The 18,037-nt window shown below is 40.1% G+C and overlaps 2 protein-coding genes across 2 annotated transcripts in view; one reads left to right on the forward strand and one right to left on the reverse strand.

The window, feature by feature from the left end:
• Nucleotides 1–17,627, forward strand: LOC129732217 (uncharacterized). Its single transcript, XM_055692866.1, has 2 exons — nucleotides 1–369; nucleotides 17,472–17,627. Exons 1-2 carry the CDS (start codon nucleotides 112–114, stop codon nucleotides 17,562–17,564), a joined length of 351 nt encoding a protein of 116 aa, XP_055548841.1. The 5' UTR covers nucleotides 1–111; the 3' UTR covers nucleotides 17,565–17,627.
• Nucleotides 16,734–18,037, reverse strand: part of LOC129732210 (uncharacterized) — an 18,586-nt gene continuing 17,282 nt past the window's right edge. Inside the window, exon 3 of the mRNA XM_055692859.1 lies at nucleotides 16,734–18,004. Within this exon, the coding sequence (XP_055548834.1) occupies nucleotides 17,897–18,004 (108 nt within the window). The 3' untranslated portion in view covers nucleotides 16,734–17,896. The remainder of the gene's footprint in view (nucleotides 18,005–18,037) is intronic.

Raw genomic sequence — 18,037 nt, forward strand, 5'->3', positions numbered from 1 at the left:
GATCGCACCAAGTCCTGTGGTAGCACCCGTTCGTTGTGTACTTACCCACCAGCCATCAGTTGGAGCTGATCTACAGAACTTTGTGGTTTTGGGTAGCTCGATGTGGAAGAAATGTTTACTGTTTTTACGAGCCTGTTACTAGTGATAACTGCCGCGGTGATCGTGGAGTTGAAACCCATCGACAGTAACGATGTTGGCACCTCGCTGGGGTCCACAACAGGAAGCTTAGATGAGCCGCAAACTACCACACCGGATTACTCGCCTACAGTGGAGGGAAATCGTGTTATACTAGGCCTTCCTGATCAGTTGTTTTCCTCCTCGGCAAATTTGACACTACGATTGCGAGATCTGGTTGGGGATCTTATAATGGTAAGTGGAATCTTGAGCGAATTTTCATTGGAATGGATGGAGCTTGAAACTGTTTGATATAGCAAAAGGCATAGATAAGAGTTGACAGAAAAGAAGTTCAGTAGACAAATAGAAAGAGCAGAAATTGAAAAAAGAACCGCGTTGTTGAAAAAAAAACCAACGAAGTATTAGTGTTAGTGTTAGTCAGATTATTATAAAATTCATCGAAGCACGAGCATTGAATGCTTTCAAATTGAATAAGAAATTGAATTGAAATATTGCTAATCGTGTCAGGCAAAAATTTAAAGCAATTATTACCACATTACCAGTCAATGAAATTGAATGAAAAATACTAAAAATAACATAGGGAAGAATAAAATGTTATTGTTTAACAGACGATACTATAAACAAATATTAGAATCAAGAACAAAGGACTGTGATGAGATGAGAAGAGTTTCTTGTCCTCTTTGGTTGTTACCATACCTTATTGGCACAGTACTACACGGACATAATTGAAAACGAAAAAGTAAACTTATACAAAATTGAAAATTTCGTTGTCGCTTTTTGCATTTTTTTTTAAATAACTCAGTCTGAACTGAAGCTTCCTTTTATTGGCTTCTACAAAGCTTTGTGATCCAATGATTCACAATTACATGCTGAACATTGTAGCTTCTAAATGCTACAGTTTTTAAGAAATTCAAAAAATCGCTTTCTAAGAACTAGACTGATACATATAAAACGGTTCATCTCCAAGTCAAGAGAAGTTAGAACACATAATCATTCCTGACAACTAGCAGATACCAAATTCCGTCGGACGTTTCGCTTCTACCTTCATCGAAAGGCCAGCGACCGCTACTGCCTACTGTATCTCATCTGCAATTTGATACAACCGTTTCGAAACGTCCCATTGTCAATCAAAATGGAGGTGACATCCGTATGCATCCGTCTTGATGCTATTTAAAACAGCGCTTGAATCTACACGATAATTCGGGTTGACAAGAACTGAGAACTGCACTGGAAGGTAGTGGACTTGTCCTTGATACAAACAGATCACGTTCGACCCAGATGGAAGTACTCTGTACAATGTATTCTGTGTCTAAGTTTTAACGCAGACAAATCCAGTTCAGAACTCTCGGTCTAGAACTCTCGATCTCTTGACCTAGTACTTGGGAACGAGTCAATACTTTGAAACTGCTCTGTGATGAAAGAGTACTGAAAATTAGTCCAGGCCATTCTGCTGGATAAAATCTGCTTGCACCAACCGACATCTCCGCGAACTGAAGCGTTGAAGACGAGCCAGCAACACTCGTCTGCAATTGTAGCGCCAGATAATATCAATATCTGTAGGAGAGTTTCTATTGGGGAGTTTTTTGAGCTGTTTGCAAGAATGGTAAGATCTCTAATTCTTGTGAACAACATAATTTTTATTCTAGGAAATCCGTCGCAACCAATTTGTCGCAGTTTCCTACGTTACGTTCTGAGTCATTAAAAACTTCTTTTGAAATGTCGCGAGGAAGCAATTGGGCCCTGAAAAAAAGTATAATCATGCGTCAAATTGACTCCCGACTTTTGAATAATTGAAAATGCAAATTTTTCTTCATAAATTATCGATTAATGGTCATTATGGTGTTACACATCGATAAATAACTAACACCAGGATTCAGGTTTTAATATTTCTTAATTGATAAAAACAAACGAGGAAAGACCTACGCACTGTCAGCATAAACACAGGCAATATTGCTGTAGGTGAGGAGTCAAAATGACGTAGACCATCTTTCCAGGGTTAGCAGAAAGTTTCAACGAATCAGCTTTCCACACAGCTTGTGTGAACAAGCTCTCCAGCCAACTTAGAGATCTTGGTGTAACATAAGGAAGCCAACCAACATTACGGACACGCAACGAAGATGCTATTTCAAGAACTAACAGGCGGCTGAGAATAATCATCAGAATTGCCGATAGATTCCGCGAGCTTCACTTTACTTTTCAGGCAACAGGTCGTTAACGACCCACTGCCGAAGCCAGAATGAGTCTCCACATTACGTGAGCTTGGGTTACTCTTCTCTAATCGCCTCCAACACTCACCGATCGGGCGTCCTCATCCACACTTCACATCCAACGAGTACAGGGTCTACCAATTTTCAGTCGATTATTGAACACAGGGTACTACGCTCGAAGACTATACCCCCATTTATCACAATCTCAGTACCAAGGACTCTGCGATCCATTGTGCATGAAATCGTTGTACACTAAAGTCGCGGGGTATACGTGCCGCGTAAAAAGAAACTGCGTAAAAAACCCGCTTAAATTCGGCAACCCAAGTTTAGAATAACCGAAATCCGTTAATGAAAAAAAAACCGCGAATACTCCGGAATCCGCGTAAAAAAGCCGCAAAAAGCGACCTTAGTGTACTATGCAGTGGTAAGTTGGTAAGCACAAATCTACTGTTGTTTGCTGCATTCACCGCGTTTTTGAGCGTTTTGACCCATTGGCGGGTGATGCCGTTGGTTAACAGCTGGGCAGTGCGTGCCAGCAGTACACCCGTACTAGTTGGCATAAAATAGACCCCAGTGTGGTCCAAAGCATAATGCCCAGCAACTCCTATCCCTACCTCCACGTGGTACCGACTGGGATAAGAGCTACCAAGGGAAGATCGCTGAACCGGTGAGAACTTGGTCGTATGCTGACAGGGAAGGGGGAGCTGCTCTCCTAGGAGGAGAGCTTGTTCGAGCGTCTGTTCCCCATGTTAGGGGCAGCTCAAACAGCGTCTGATCCGGAGCGGACGGCTGAATTGTGAAATGCGGCGTCTCGCCAGCTACACCCAAGGCGGTAGTCCCGTCGCGAGACTAGGCATCCGCAGCCCTAGTAAGGCCTATAATACTACGAACAATCAAGAACTGAATACGGACCGGAACAATTGGCAACGACCTAGGCGACGAATTAACGACGACGCTCGGTACATGGAATTATAGATCGCTGAACGCCCCGGGTGGCGACCAAATCCTGCTGTATCAGCTTGAACCACGCCACTTCGACATCGTTGCGCTCCAGGAGCTTTGCCGGAAAGGAAAGAAGGTACGGAGGATTTGTGGCCGCAGGGCACAGTACTACCAGAGCGGTGGCACAACCAATGAGCTGGGTACCGGCTTTATAGTGCTGGGCAGGATGCAGAGTCGTGTGATCAAGTGGCAGGCGATCAGCGGCAGGTTGTGTTTGTTGAGAATAAAAGGCCGGTTCTACAACTACACTATCCTCAATGTGCACTGCCCTCACGAAGGAAGACCCGATGTAGAGAAAGAAGAGTTCTACGTACAGCTAGAGAAACTCTACGATATCTGCTCGCGTAGAGACATCAAGATCGTCATCGGGGACATGATCGCGCAGATCGGTAGGGAAGAAATGCACAAGCCAATGATCGGCCCGCATAGCCTGCACACCGTGACGAACGACAACGGCCAGCGATACGTCAACTTCGCAGCTTTCCGGGGACTGGCAGTTTCCTCGTAAGAACATCAACAAAATCACCTGGAGATCACCTAACCAACGTACATTAAATCAAATTGACCATGTTATCATCGACCGCCGGTTCTTCTCAGACATTACAAACGTTCGTACCTATCGCGGACTACTACCTGGTTGCGGTATCATTGCGCTCAAAACTGTTTACCATATACCACGCGTGACATCACCGAACCCCGCGGCTCAGCATTGAGCAGCTCCGGAACTCCCAGGCTACGGAGGGATATGCGCAACAGCTTGAAGCGGTGCTACCCACAGCGGAGGGGCTAGGCGCATTGCCTCTCGAAGACGGCTGGTGCAGCATTCGCACAGCTATCGGTGGAACCGCAACGCCGACACTAGGATTGGAAGCACCGAGGGTCTTAAACGATGGTATGACAGGGAGTGCGAGGCAGCGGTGAATGAGAAGAACCGGACCTGGGCGATATACCTGGACAGGTCAACGAGAGAGAATAAGGCCAATCACAAACGGGCACGGAACGACATGACCACGATTCCCAGACGAAAGAAGCGCCAGCAAGAGGATCGTGAACATGAGGAGCTGCAGCAGCCAGTGAAACGCGGAAGTTCTATGAGAAGGTAAACCAGTCCCGCAGAAGCTATATGCCGCAAGCCGACATGTTCAACGACGCAGATGGGATCCTTCTCACAGATGCCAGCGAGGTGGTCGCCAGGTGGAAGGAGTACTTCGATGGACACCTGAATGGCGAAGCAGTAAACAGAAGCGGAGCAGGAACTGAGCACCAGCAGCGGATGACCGAGTACCAGCCCCCAATATTCATGAAGTTCTTTGTGAGATCGGGAAGCTGAAAAACAATAAAGCCGCAGGCAAAGACGGACCGCCGAGCGAGCTCTTGAAACATGGAAGAGAGGCGCTGGCTAGAGCGCTGCATTGGGTCATTTCCAGGATTTGGGAGGACGAAAAACTGCCAGACGAGTGGATGGAGGGAGTCGTCTGTCCCATGTACAAGAAGGGCGACAAGCTGGAGTGCTGCAACTACCGCGGTATCTCGTTTATCAATGCCTCCTACAAAATAATCTCACAGATCCTGTTCCGTCGTCTATCATCTTTAACCAGGAGGTTCGTGGGTCAGTACCAAACGGGTTTGATGGGAGCCCGTGCCACCACGAACCAGATCTTACAGAAATGTCGCGAGTACAACGTGCCCACACATTACATCTTCATTGACTTCACGGCGGCCTATGATACAGTCGATCGAGAACAGCTATGGCAGATCATGCACGACAACGGATTTCCGGATAAACTGACTCGATTGATCAGAGCCACCATGGTGCAAGTGATGTGCTACGTGCGTGTTTCGGGGGTACTCTCGAATCCCTTTGAATAGCACAGAGGGTTGAGACAAGGTGATGGACTTTCCTGATTGCTGTTTAACATCGCCCTTGAGGGTGTGATCCGGAGGGCGGGCACCGACGCGAGGGGCACAATTTTCGCAAGGTCTGTTCAGCTTCTGGGCTTCGCGGATGACTTCGACATCATATCACGTAACTTTGCGACGGCGGAGGAAACTTACGCCCGACTGAAAGCCGAAGCTGGACGGATCGGACTGCGGATAAATGCATCGAAAACAAAATACAGCTCAAGTCTCTGTAGACGGTGATGAGCTTGAGGTGGTCGATGAGTTCGTGTATTTGGAGTCACTGGTGACCGCCGACAATAACACCAGCAAAGAGATCCAGAGACGCATCCAGGCAGGAAATGGTGCCTACTTTTCACTTCTGAGGACACTCCGATCGAATCGAGTGCGACGACGCACGAATTTGACGCTGTACAAAACCCTGATCAGACCGGTAGTCCTCTACGGGATCGAGACAACAACGCTTCTCGCGGAGGACCTTAACGCTCTTTGAGTTTTTGAACGGAAGGTGTTGCGGACTATCTACGGTGGAGTACAGACGAACGAAGGAGAATGGCAACGGTGCATGAACCACGAACTGCGCGCGCTTCTTGGAGAGAACCCTATTACACGCCTGGCGAAAGTGAACAGGTTGCGGTGGGCCGGTCACATCGTAAGGATGCCGGATGACAACCCTGTGAAATCACTTTTCTTAAGCAACCCTACCGGCACCAGAAATAGAGAGGCGCAGCGTGCACGATGGCCCGATCAGATCGAAGGAGACTTGAGGGTGATGAGACGCCTAGTTAACTGGCGAAACAAAGAACAAAACCGAGAAACATAGCGACAAATTCTTGATACAGCACAAGCCACCACGGCTCTCATCTGATTGGTAAGGTAAGTCTGGCTTTGTGCTATCAAGTTCTATTTTTTCAATATAACGACGCCACACTCCAATGTACATGGTTCCTTTCTGCAGACAATGTGAAAATTTTCATGGAATTGAACTGCATGAAAATAAAATGTTTCTTGATGCGTCCAGTGCATGGAATAACCGAAAACCCCTTACTATGTGTGTGGAAAAATGTAACGTTATTACTTTCAGCAGAAAGCTTCAATCTTTCCAGATTCGCCAAAGATATTTTTTTGTTATTCGTTTTTATTTTTTATTTTTATCCCTTTGAGAGAATTTTCTGCTTTTTGTCACCAGCTTTTTACTAAAACTAGTATGTGAAGCGATATGAATGATTGTGATTGAATTTTGTTTTGGAAAAAAATGTTATATGCCATCTGCATTGGCGAATTGTTTAGTTTTTTCTTGACCTACAGCCAACGGAGTTGCGGCTTATCAAGATGAAGGGTAACAGTATGGTATGGTGATTTGTTCGAGCTGGAGGATTCTAAATATCATAACAAGAGCAACACATACGAATAATTTTGCTTCCTTTATCAGTGATGATTTCTGGAAGCAGTCATTTATTTCTGTGCCAGTGAGGGCAAGGTAAAATTAAAAAAGTAAGAGAAGCGCGAGTGCAGGAAGATTGTTGCTCAGTCGCCAGTGTTGGTTATTGACACATATTTAAATACTTGGAAGCTTCGTGTCGCGGATGATTTTAGCGTCCGTCACTTATCACGGTGATACATCCCACTCTTTCCGTCGCAATCGGGGAGATGCAGAGGTAAACTCGGTCTCCGACAAAAACGACTGTTATACCTCCTTCCTTGCCACCTTCTTTCTTATTCTAACGACCTCAAAGACTAATCCGGCTCCGCTATCGATATATACAAAGCGGAAGCTACTGAATAATTGCATGTCGAAGATCGTTAACTTTTTTTATTTCTCTTTTTCAAGGAGATTTTCATCCTTCGGCTGGTTAATCTCCGGAAGATCGTAAACTAAACCCAAGGTGCCTTATACGTGGTTCTCTGTGAAATTTCAGTAGGAGGAGCAGCTACGAAATGTGCGGCCGTTAAGCTCAAGCTCTATTTGTTGGTTTCATTAATTAGACAAAACATTGTCGAGTGGAATTCCAATATAACGTTAACATTATAATAGACATAAATTTGACACTTTGATGACGTTAAAAGTTTTAAAACAGTACATTAACTGGGAAAGTTGGTTTAGCAAAGCACTGATAGTTTACATATGAACTCCATTGATAATAAAAACCAGACATGTCAAAGCACACACGGACACGGCTGGTGAGAGGAGCAAAAATGTTGCATTCAGTTCTTTGCTAACATAACAGCGCTAAAAATTGGCGCAGCGCCGATATCCGCACCTATATCTATTTACACTTGTATTGAGCGTCGTGTGAAGCTCCGAGCCACGGCCCTGTCTGTCTTCTGTCTTTCTTCCAGACAACTTCTGGGAAAGTTTTATAGAAAGGATTTCGTGCCAACACGACCAGACTTTGGAACAGAATTCAATCAAACTTTGTGATTGAGTAGGCCTTATTACCCTAAGCAAATTTGTATAGCTGTTTTTGAAAATTTATCTGTACTCACATTTGGGAAGGTTTTTTATAAATAAGTTTTAGACAACTTTCTAGATACATTTTTCATCTAGAAAACTCGTTTTTAAAAAAAAATCTTAGGATACCGATTTCTTTGAAATCACTTTTTTTAAATGAATATTTTTACATTTCCAAATTCAATATGGTCAATATTGTTTTATAAAAGTTCGGACATTTGTCTCAAAGTCATCCCTTGACAACTTCTCTCTATATCTTGTCATTATTGAGATATATCAACTTATTAAAAACTTCAGCCCGTGTCAAATGTTACTACAGATAAATTTACAAAAAAAAAAAAATGATGTGCAAAGTTGCTCAGAGTAGTGAAGCCTACACACCCACAAAGTTTCATTGAATTCTGCTGCGAGCCTCCCCGATCAAATGATTATAACAAACGGGTAACACAAATATATCTGGACTGGATAGAAATAACAACGCCTGTAATATTCTTGATACGCCAGAATGATAAAAGGTACAGAATTCTATCAAATTCTGTTATCATACAATTGAATGTTCAAAAGTGTGTATTTTTAAAGTATATTATAAATATTTGTTATTCAAATTTGTTATTCAATTAACAAAATATATTGTAAATTCTAACAAATTCTAATCTTTTCCTGCCAAAAACCTTACCAAGCTTGCTAAAATTTGTAATAATCAGTAAGTAATTTCGATATTTTAACTATTAACGAGACCAAGTTTAGAACACAAGTTGATACAAAAAGTTCGTAACAAAATATCAAGATAAGTTATAATCCTGATATTTTTGATTGATCGGGTCTCAGTTGAGTTGGCGCAAAATCCTTCACAGGGGTATGACGAGAATAACTCCAAAACCGAAACATTTAATAAAATCTTTACTCATAACTCACGTAGCTTTAGCTGTATATTTCAATTAGCTTTGCCATGACCTTTGAAAAATTGGCCCCTCGTCCACCAAAATGCGAAAATCTGTAATTTTAGGAAGCTAACTTCTGTCGGGCCTTGTTCTGAACTCAGATTTTGACCAATCAGAATTGAAAACAAGGGCGGATAATATCCAATATGCGCATTTCCAGAATTGTGATTGCGCCCACAGGCCCCAGATACCAGATCTGTATTTCTAGGGTCAGATGCTTTTTCGGAATCCAGAATTACCTAATGAGCAGTAATATAGGGAAAATGATTCTATATTTTTAAACCTCTTATCACAAGCAGCGTAATTTAAAGTACTAATTCACGAAAAATCTCATTGATCAAAGAAAATCCGAAATAAAGTTATGTCTTCAGCACTTTTTGAATGCATGGTAATATCGAGTTATGACTGTGCATCTGCAACGAATTTCATTCACAGTATCAATTTGTTAAAAAAAAATTCACTAACGTTATCCAAATTTATGTATTTATGTATATAGGTCATGGTCAGACCGCGTACGGTGTTCGCGCTGAGATAATTTCACCCCGCTTCGCGGTGGTTATTTTATACGAGAAATACACAGTTAAAAAATACAGTTTGAGTAGTCCTGAATCAATCCTGCGTTTGTGCACAAAGGCATTAGGTAAATCTACAAATGTGACAATCGTGAAAGATGGAGGTGCTGCAGCAGCGGGTGTGTCCAGTTAGAGCGGCAGGCCACATTGCGTGCATCTTCAAAGTTGGTTTGCTAAACCGGATCGCTGAATCCTATGATAACGCCTGTTGTTTGTTTATTCACAGTCATCAGTTGGAACTAATCTATTGAACTGTGTGGTTTTTAGTAACCCGACAGAAAAACAGATGTTTACTATTTTTACGAGCCTGTTACTAGTGATATCCGTTGTGGTTATCGTGGAGTTGAAATCAGTCGAAACCTCTCTAGGGTGCACAACATTAGACCCAGATGAACATCAAACTACCGCACCGAATTACGCCCCAAAAGTGCAAGGGAATCGTGTCATGCTGGGCATTCCTGACCAACTATATTGGTCCGTGGCAAATTTACGTCCTCGGTTTGGATTTTTTTACGATTTTATAATGGTAAGTCAAGTTTTGAGTGAATTTCCATCGGAAATGCAAAAAAATGAAACTTTTTTTTTGTAACGCAACCGCAATATATTTGAGCCAGTTCGCGTGCTGTATGAAGATTATTATAAACCTACGAATTTTTTCGTATAGTGCCTGACCCAACATATACATTTGTTTAGGTCGCTGAACTAAAGCTGGGCTCAAAAAAGTGGTAGAAAAATACGACGACAAACATGGAGTGGTGGTGATAAAAAATATAAACTCTGTATTGCAATGGAAAATGAAAGTGTTGTGGTGCGTGTATGGGATATTCTAGAAAATATATCGAGAATGACAATGTGGTAACCGACAACACTAAAAAATAGCGAGATATGTTAGTCGATACTGAATCGGTCCATTAGAGATTATATATGTTACATACATGAGCATTCGGATCAATTTTTTCACAAAAAATCTTCGAGTTACTATTGTACACATGCTAGTAACTGCAAAATATAAGACAGTATGTGTGATTACTTAACTGGAGATTACTCGTATTACTTGATTTACAAACAAATTTGTTACAAAAAGGAAAATTTTTCTTCATTGTTTGAAAGTAACAATAAAATATTTTGCGTGGACTAACATAAGCGCAAAGAAAACCAGCAACGCATGACGACGCATGAAACTCGAAATCGTTGGACTGAGCGAGGTACTCAGGCTACCGCCGGGACAGGTACTGTTATTCTCCGGTATTTAAGGTGAAAACGCTTCTCGCCACCGTGTGGTTGGTTTTCTAGTCAGTACCCATGCACAGGCATCAACCTGGGGAACTGTTAATCAGAGGATAATCGTTGTTATATTTACTTTTTACGGTCAATTAAACACCATTAGCAAGTTTCCAATCGGTGACATCAAGCATTATACCGGTTACTTCAATTTGAAGATCGGCTCCGACAACTTGTTCGTTGAAAACTTGAGACGCGAGCAGAGGGAGTTTCAGAAGGTGGCAATGCAGAGGACGGCCATCAAGAACACCTTCATCGGAACTAATAAGAAGAACCTAAATTTGCTGCGCAGCCAAAGAAAGGAAGAACGCGGAACGTAGAGAAGCTGCGATAGGGCGAGCATTAACTAGAGCAGCCGAAATCGAATGCTGTCAACGGTATGCGGTGCTAGAAAAAGAAGCCGAACGCTTAATTAGAAGACAAAGGCGAGAAAGCTGCAATCGACTGGCGATATCCGCCTTCCATAAAGTATCTCTTGACGCCTGAGCGCAAAAGGGACGAATCCAAGGAGGCCTGTGAAGGACGTGACTGGACAGTCTCTTACGAACCCAACTGTACAGTTGAATCGCACTTCGAACAACCGTTTTCAAGGCTTGTGTCAACATTGAAGCTGCACGAGATCAATCCGATGTGTGAAACTTAGCAAAGTCCCAGGGGTAGATTTCTCAAAGCCGATATAGTGCTATTTGCAGATTACGCATCAACCATTCACGAATATCTAGGAGATCGTGACATTTTCAGTCGTAAAAGTTCCGGACAATTTATAAATGTTCACACAGAACACCGGATACAGAACAAAACAGGGAGATTCTCCAATGGCAACAGGCGAGATTCTGTGCCAGAAGATCTTGTGTGGTCCTCATCCCTTCCTCACGGCGCAACTTGATTTGCTTTCCTTTCTTATAACTCTTAAGTGCCTCCTCGTGTGAGGCTTCACTCAGATGGAATCACAGGTCCACTGGGTGTCTATTTTCGGCCTATATTCAAATTACGAAAGATTCGGTTATCTTCTTAAACTTTACTATTGAAATTTCACTATTTGTCAGCTCCAAGTGAATAATCAATATCTCCCAACTGGTTGTACAGGAAACCTTCGCGTGTAAATAACTATTTTCAATGCTTCACACTTATTATAGATCCCACATTTCTAAATCAGATTTCGATCTGATCTGATCAAACTAGGTTAGAGTTGATCGTGTAAATCAATAAATATCTGGTTAGTGTAGCGGTTTTGACCAAACAGTACACCGAAAGAATGTATGATTATAAACCCTATGAAAGTTCCGTTATTTCTAAGGTATATTTGTTATCTTGGTTTCCAAAATAATCAAAAATTATGTCATCCTGAAGGTAGAAGATTTTCAGTCATTTCTTATCAATCTTGCTCCCTCGTGAATATGTGGTACCGTAAGGTGCCCTAATTCCACGCGGTTCTTAATTTTGCGCACTTCATATTAAAATGTTAAAAAAATATCAATTAAAAGCAGATTTTTAAAAATGATGTTTGGAAGTGATTTCCTGTATAATAACTGTTAACTTTCTGCTTATATTTCCTTTTTTACTAAACGGCATCAACATCTGATATAAGTGCGCAGAATTAGGAGCAGCGCAGAATTAGGGCGCCTCACGGTATGTGATTTTGATGAAATTTTTCTCAAATTATATTACTACATATTTTTATACATGGCGACCCTGATTTAGCCCAAACTCGAGTATACATTGGCTTTCGACTTTGTCAAACCATTTTTGCATACAAGTTAAATTGCTATTCCATATTTGAAAAATTCAATATTCCAATCATTAATTTTGGTAAGTCAACCCAAACTTAAGCTTAAACCACATTCACATTTAATTCAAAACTTAATTTTTAAAATATTTTAACCAATCTTTAAAGTAAATTTCTATTTTTAACAACGGCTTTTACCCGTTAACATTCGAGTTCATTAAGCAGACAATGTGTGCAGTAGGGAAAGCGAAAAATAAACGAACTGAAAACTTGATACAGATTTGGAAAAATATACCGCATCCTGACGGGACTTGAACCCGCAATCTCCCTGTATAATGATTCAGATTGACTTTAGTCTCGATCACACAGGTCTATAAGAGTTATCACCATCAGCTGACTCTTCTGTGTGTGGTGAGACATTCCTTTTAGTCTATAAATAACGGGTTCGATCCGATGTACGAAATTCAACAAAGCTCCGATTGCTCAAAGCAGATCCCGTGCAATTCGCAAAATGCTGAACTGCTCACGAATGTTTTGAAGGATTATACAAAACGGGCTCTATCAATTGGCGAGGTGTTATATTATATCGTTTTAGAAGTTCTGTGTAAAGTTATTCTAGACCGAAGGACAGAAAAAGTAATGATATGACTCCCATCATAATTAACGAGATCATGGTGCACCTGCGAACCAAACCGTGGACCAGCAGCCTATTACTATGAAGCATATCGATGATTCCGGTGTGATTGATGATGTTCCCTTGCAGAGTAAACTAAACTTTAGCTACCAAACGATCCTCTACGGCAGGTCTTAACATCCACTACAACATCATTCTGTACCTCACTCGACAGCTTTGGTTGTATTTAGTGATTGTTACGGTGGATCTCAATACGTGTAAACAAGTACAAACTGGCGCTGTTTGCCCGGTCCAGGTTTCATGGAGTACTGTGTCACGTTAATCCGTGGTCAATTACAAAACGACTTCATATAACTGCGTCGCTTTGTAGCTGCCGGGTGCTGCTCCAGACGATTCGGCTTTCGAGTTCTGTAAGCTGTGACAGCTCTAGCTTCGATAAGCGTACACTGCAACACGAAAAGGGTGCCTCTTGACTCCTGAGCTCGTGCGCTAACTTTTATTCGATGGATTTAGATTTCACACCTTCTGCGTCCTCGTTATTAAGCCCTCCGAGGTCCCTTCCCGCTTTTAGCTCTAGAGTTACTTCTCGTGTTAGGCTTTACCCAGATGGAATGTCAGGTCCATTGGTTGTCTACTTTCGGCCCTGCTCTGAGCAAAATCAGAATATTTGAACATTGTTCAAATTTCAAAAGATTCAACTACCTCAGAAATAACTTAAACGTATAAGTTAATTTCATCGTTTGTCAGCGTCAAGTGAATGTTAGAGCTCTCTCTCTATCAGATGTACAGATTACCTTTCCGTGTGAACAGCTATTTTCAATGCAACATACTTCTTGTTAATCGCACATGTCTCAATCAGATTTCTATCAGATCGGATTAACCTAGATTTTAGTTGATTAAATCGTATATCAATAAATACCAGGTTAGTGCAGCGGTTTTGGCCGACAAGTATACCGAAAGAATGTTTGATAAACTGGGGTCCAACATTAATCAAAAACTGTGTCATCCTGGAGGTAAATTTTATCAATTTTGTGTCCTCGTGATAGTGTCAATAAAACATTCCTCAAATTATATTAACACATATTTTTATACATTGAGACCCTGATTTTTGTCAAAGAAAATCTTGTTTCTATATCATATGTTTTTATCCGATGGTGAGGTGAATCTAAATAATATTTTGAATTCGAATCTATAAATTTAACCCACGAATGCAATAGAGTTACAAATCGTAATCCAATTCACAATCAAACTCTTAATCTTAGTCAAATCTGAGTCCAGAAACTAATTTAAACCCTCAAAAACTGAGCTAAAACTAAACTTCAATTTGCGTATTTATTAAATATAAATGTATATTTTTACATTGATACCAACAATTCCAATTCTAAACCCATTCTCGATCCCTAACTTAATTGCGAATACAAATAAATCTCCAACTCTTGATTTCTGTCATTCTATTCTAACTGAAGCTAGAACAAAATAAAAATAAAAAATCAAAAATTGAAATTGAAATCCAAGAGCTTTGAGACGCAAACGAGTTTCAAACAAAATTCGCAACTTCTCCGAAGTGCAGCAAGCAGTACGATGCTTTTACGTGCAGAGTGCAGCTTAACACAGCCTTGTCCAACCTGATCCTGGTAGTCGCCGGTGTTGGGTAACGAGGTATGATTTCATTGCTGGTGTCCCTGATCATGATGCACTTGACTACGAATTGAACTTGGGACTCCTCTAGCAGTCTAGCATCTCAAAGATTTTGGTGTGGCTGATGACGTCTAAAGGACCTTACCGAATGCTCCTCTGCGGCAGGTCTCAACATCTACTTCAACATCATTCTGTGCCTCATTCGACAGCATTGGTGATTGTTTCGGTGGAAGAAGTACATATCGTTTGCCCGAACCAGATTGTGTTGTGTCAAATTAATCCACGGTCGAAGTCAAAACGTTTTTGTGTACCTGCGTCGTTTTTACGCTGCCGGGTGCTGCTTTGAACGATTTGGCACTGTGATAGCTCGAGCTTCCATATATGTACACTAGGGCGCCAATCATCGTATGGAAAAAAGTGACCAGAAAATTAAAAAAAAAACCCTTATACAAAATGTTAACCTGCTCGAAAAAACACCCTGTGCAAAATTTCAGCTCAATCGGACTTAAAATGGGGTGGCGCAAAGCGATTGAAGTTTGGCTTTTTTGAAAACCGAAAAATCACCCAAGGGTACGTGAAATTTCGGTTTTCGAAATTTTTTTTTCGATGCCAAATGACTTAAAAACGCATGAAACGTCGAGAATTGGTGTCATCTGAAAAAAATTTTTTGCAAAAATTTACTCTGTGGGACTTAGTCGTTTTTTCAATTGTGGAAGGCGGAGTTCAAAATGTTTAGAATACATCTGTTGAAATTGATCACTAGTCTCTCTAAATAGCTTGTATAATGATATACACTATAACTAGCATCGAATACATTATGTTTAATAAGGGTGGTTCATTTATTCGGCATAGGGTAGTTTTTCTTTTGAAATTCGAGATGACCATTTGGGCTGGCACCCTAATGTGCACTGCAACACGAAAAAATTACTTGTTGTCACCTTATCTCGTGCACTGACTTTGACACGATGGATCTGGCTTCCACACCTGCCGCGTCCTAATTCCAAAGCCCTTCGCTCCTATAGCTCTGAAGGCCCTTCTCGTGTTAGGTTACACCCAGATAGTTGTCCGATCTGGTCCACTGGTTGTCTACTTTCGGCCCCGCTCTAAGGAAAATGAAAATACTTGAACATTGTTCAAGTTTCGAATTTGACTATCTTAGCAATAATAACTTAATAATTGTATCATTGTTTGTCAGCTTCAAGTGAATGTTGAAGTTCTTTCTATCAGTAGAACAAATAACCTTCGCGTGTGAACAACTATTTTCAATACCACACACTTCTTGTAGATCGCACATATCTTAATCAGATTTCGATCTGACTCGATAAAACTAGGTTAGAGTTAATCAAATTGTTTATCAATAGATATTTGGTTAGTGTTGCGGTACCAAAAGAATGCATGATTACATGCTCGACAAAAATTGGGTTATAGCTAAGATAGTTTGTTATCTGAATCAAAAAATAATCAAAAATAGTTTCTTTATCTTTAAGGTAGATTTTCCGTCATTTTTTACCAATTTTGCTTCCTTGTGTTAATTTTAAAATATTGCTCAAATTTTATTACCATTTATTTTTGTGTGCGGTGACCCTGATTTTTGTTGGAATAATTCTCCGATGGTGAGTTAAACCCAAATAATATTTGAGTTCGACTTCCGGTTACAGCTCTAGCCTAAATTCGACTGTCAATTTTGTCAAACCATATTTACATACAAGTTAAATTGCTGTTCTAAATTTGAATAGTTTGCTTTTCTTATCACTAATTTTAGTTAATCGATAGCCAAACTGAATCATATAAATCTACATTTAAATGCAACTCCATATTGAGTTTATTTGAAGTCTATTGCAAGTTAACTTTCCAACTTTTATCCTCATACAAAAATTTAAAACCACCTTTACTTTGATATCATTTTTTATATATAAACTTAACCCTCTAGTGCCCAATGCCGCCTTTAGACGGCCTTCAGTTGAACCTCTAAAAAGTTTCAATTAATACTTGAAAAATGTTTATAAAACTACATAGTGATTTTTTCGAAGTCCGTCTGAAAATTAACTTGGGCACAATAGACATACAATAGAATTACGAATCAAAATCCATTTCACAATTAAACTCTAAGCCCGATACAAATCTCCAACAGCTATACTTAACCCAATATACCAGCAACTATACTAAACCCACGAATATTGAACTAGAAATAAATTTGGATATTTGCATTTTTAAATAATAAATGTATATTTCAACATTGATACCAACAATTCCAGTTCTAATCCCTTTCTCGATCCCAAACTCAATTGCGAGTACAAACAATCCTCTAAGGTTTGATTTCAGTCCATTAGTTTTGCTTTTAAACCTAGTTCTGTCCCAACTGAAGCTAGAACAAAATTGGAAAGAAAAATTTTCATCTAGATGTGAACCCAAATTTGAGTTCAAATCACATTTAAATTCAATTTCAAATCAAAAATCCCTTCTCTAAAATAACTTATCCACATTCAAAATATAATTTTCACTTCAAAATTTTGAACTCATTTGGAAGAAAAATCAAATCTTAGCCTAAATTCGACTCCTATTCCTAACCATTTTTCTTTAACCTGCCGTGAAGCTTGTGACATGTCGCAGATTTTTTTCAAACTTTGACACACTATTTTATGCATATTTTCAATATTATTATTAATATTAATTTCTAAAACTCATTCATTAGTGTTTTAAAACAATCTTGATTTAAGGAAAACGATAAAATATACGGAAACATAATAGGTGTACTTTAATGGAAAAAAGTGACTTAACTCAAGCATCAAAATCAGATATTTTTCCAATGTTTAAGTAATTAAAAAACAAAGATTAATCTCTGAGAGCTAGTTTAACTCCGTGAAACAATTATTTCTAGTTCCACTCTAATAGTCATTAAAGTCTGTTTTAATTGTTATACCAATACTCATAAAATTTACAATCCTGTAATAAAAACAACTTCCTGTCTTTTTTTTTACTTCCAGCGAAGCGCCGTTCGTTTTGCAAAACTTGTCCGTTTTGTGCAACCGGTTTTCGGCAACAATCTGGTGATAGAAATTCCTAAAGATATGGAGTGACTCACTCAAAAGTCTTTTATTGTAAATAAATATACAAAACTTGTACAAACGAATAACAGAGAGTCAGCTTATTTTTTTTTTTTTTCAGAGAGATTTTCGTTCCAAATCTAAGCACCTTTTTCAGTAACAATTAATATGATGAAAATGTTCCATAAATACACGTACTTCTAGTAACCTATCCTATCAATTACAGTAAGCATTTTTCTAAACGATCATTGTTTAGGAAAAGCTTTCACACCAATTGACCCTTCCAGCTAGTAGCATAATAAATCCTAGAACCTATCAACGTTTCGTGTGCTGTTCGAACTAACTAACTAGATACACAGTTGAGCTCAAATTTCATTCGATTCCGTTGTGCTTGGCGGAATGTAGATGTACAAATTTCGTCCGAACAGAGGTTGAAATAGTTGCATAAACCGCGCCGTTCGAATTGCAGAGTTCTACAAGACACAAGAAAAAACAAGCAATTAAAG

This window comes from Wyeomyia smithii, chromosome 1 (assembly GCF_029784165.1).
Source record: "Wyeomyia smithii strain HCP4-BCI-WySm-NY-G18 chromosome 1, ASM2978416v1, whole genome shotgun sequence".
Lineage (NCBI taxonomy): Eukaryota > Metazoa > Arthropoda > Insecta > Diptera > Culicidae > Wyeomyia > Wyeomyia smithii.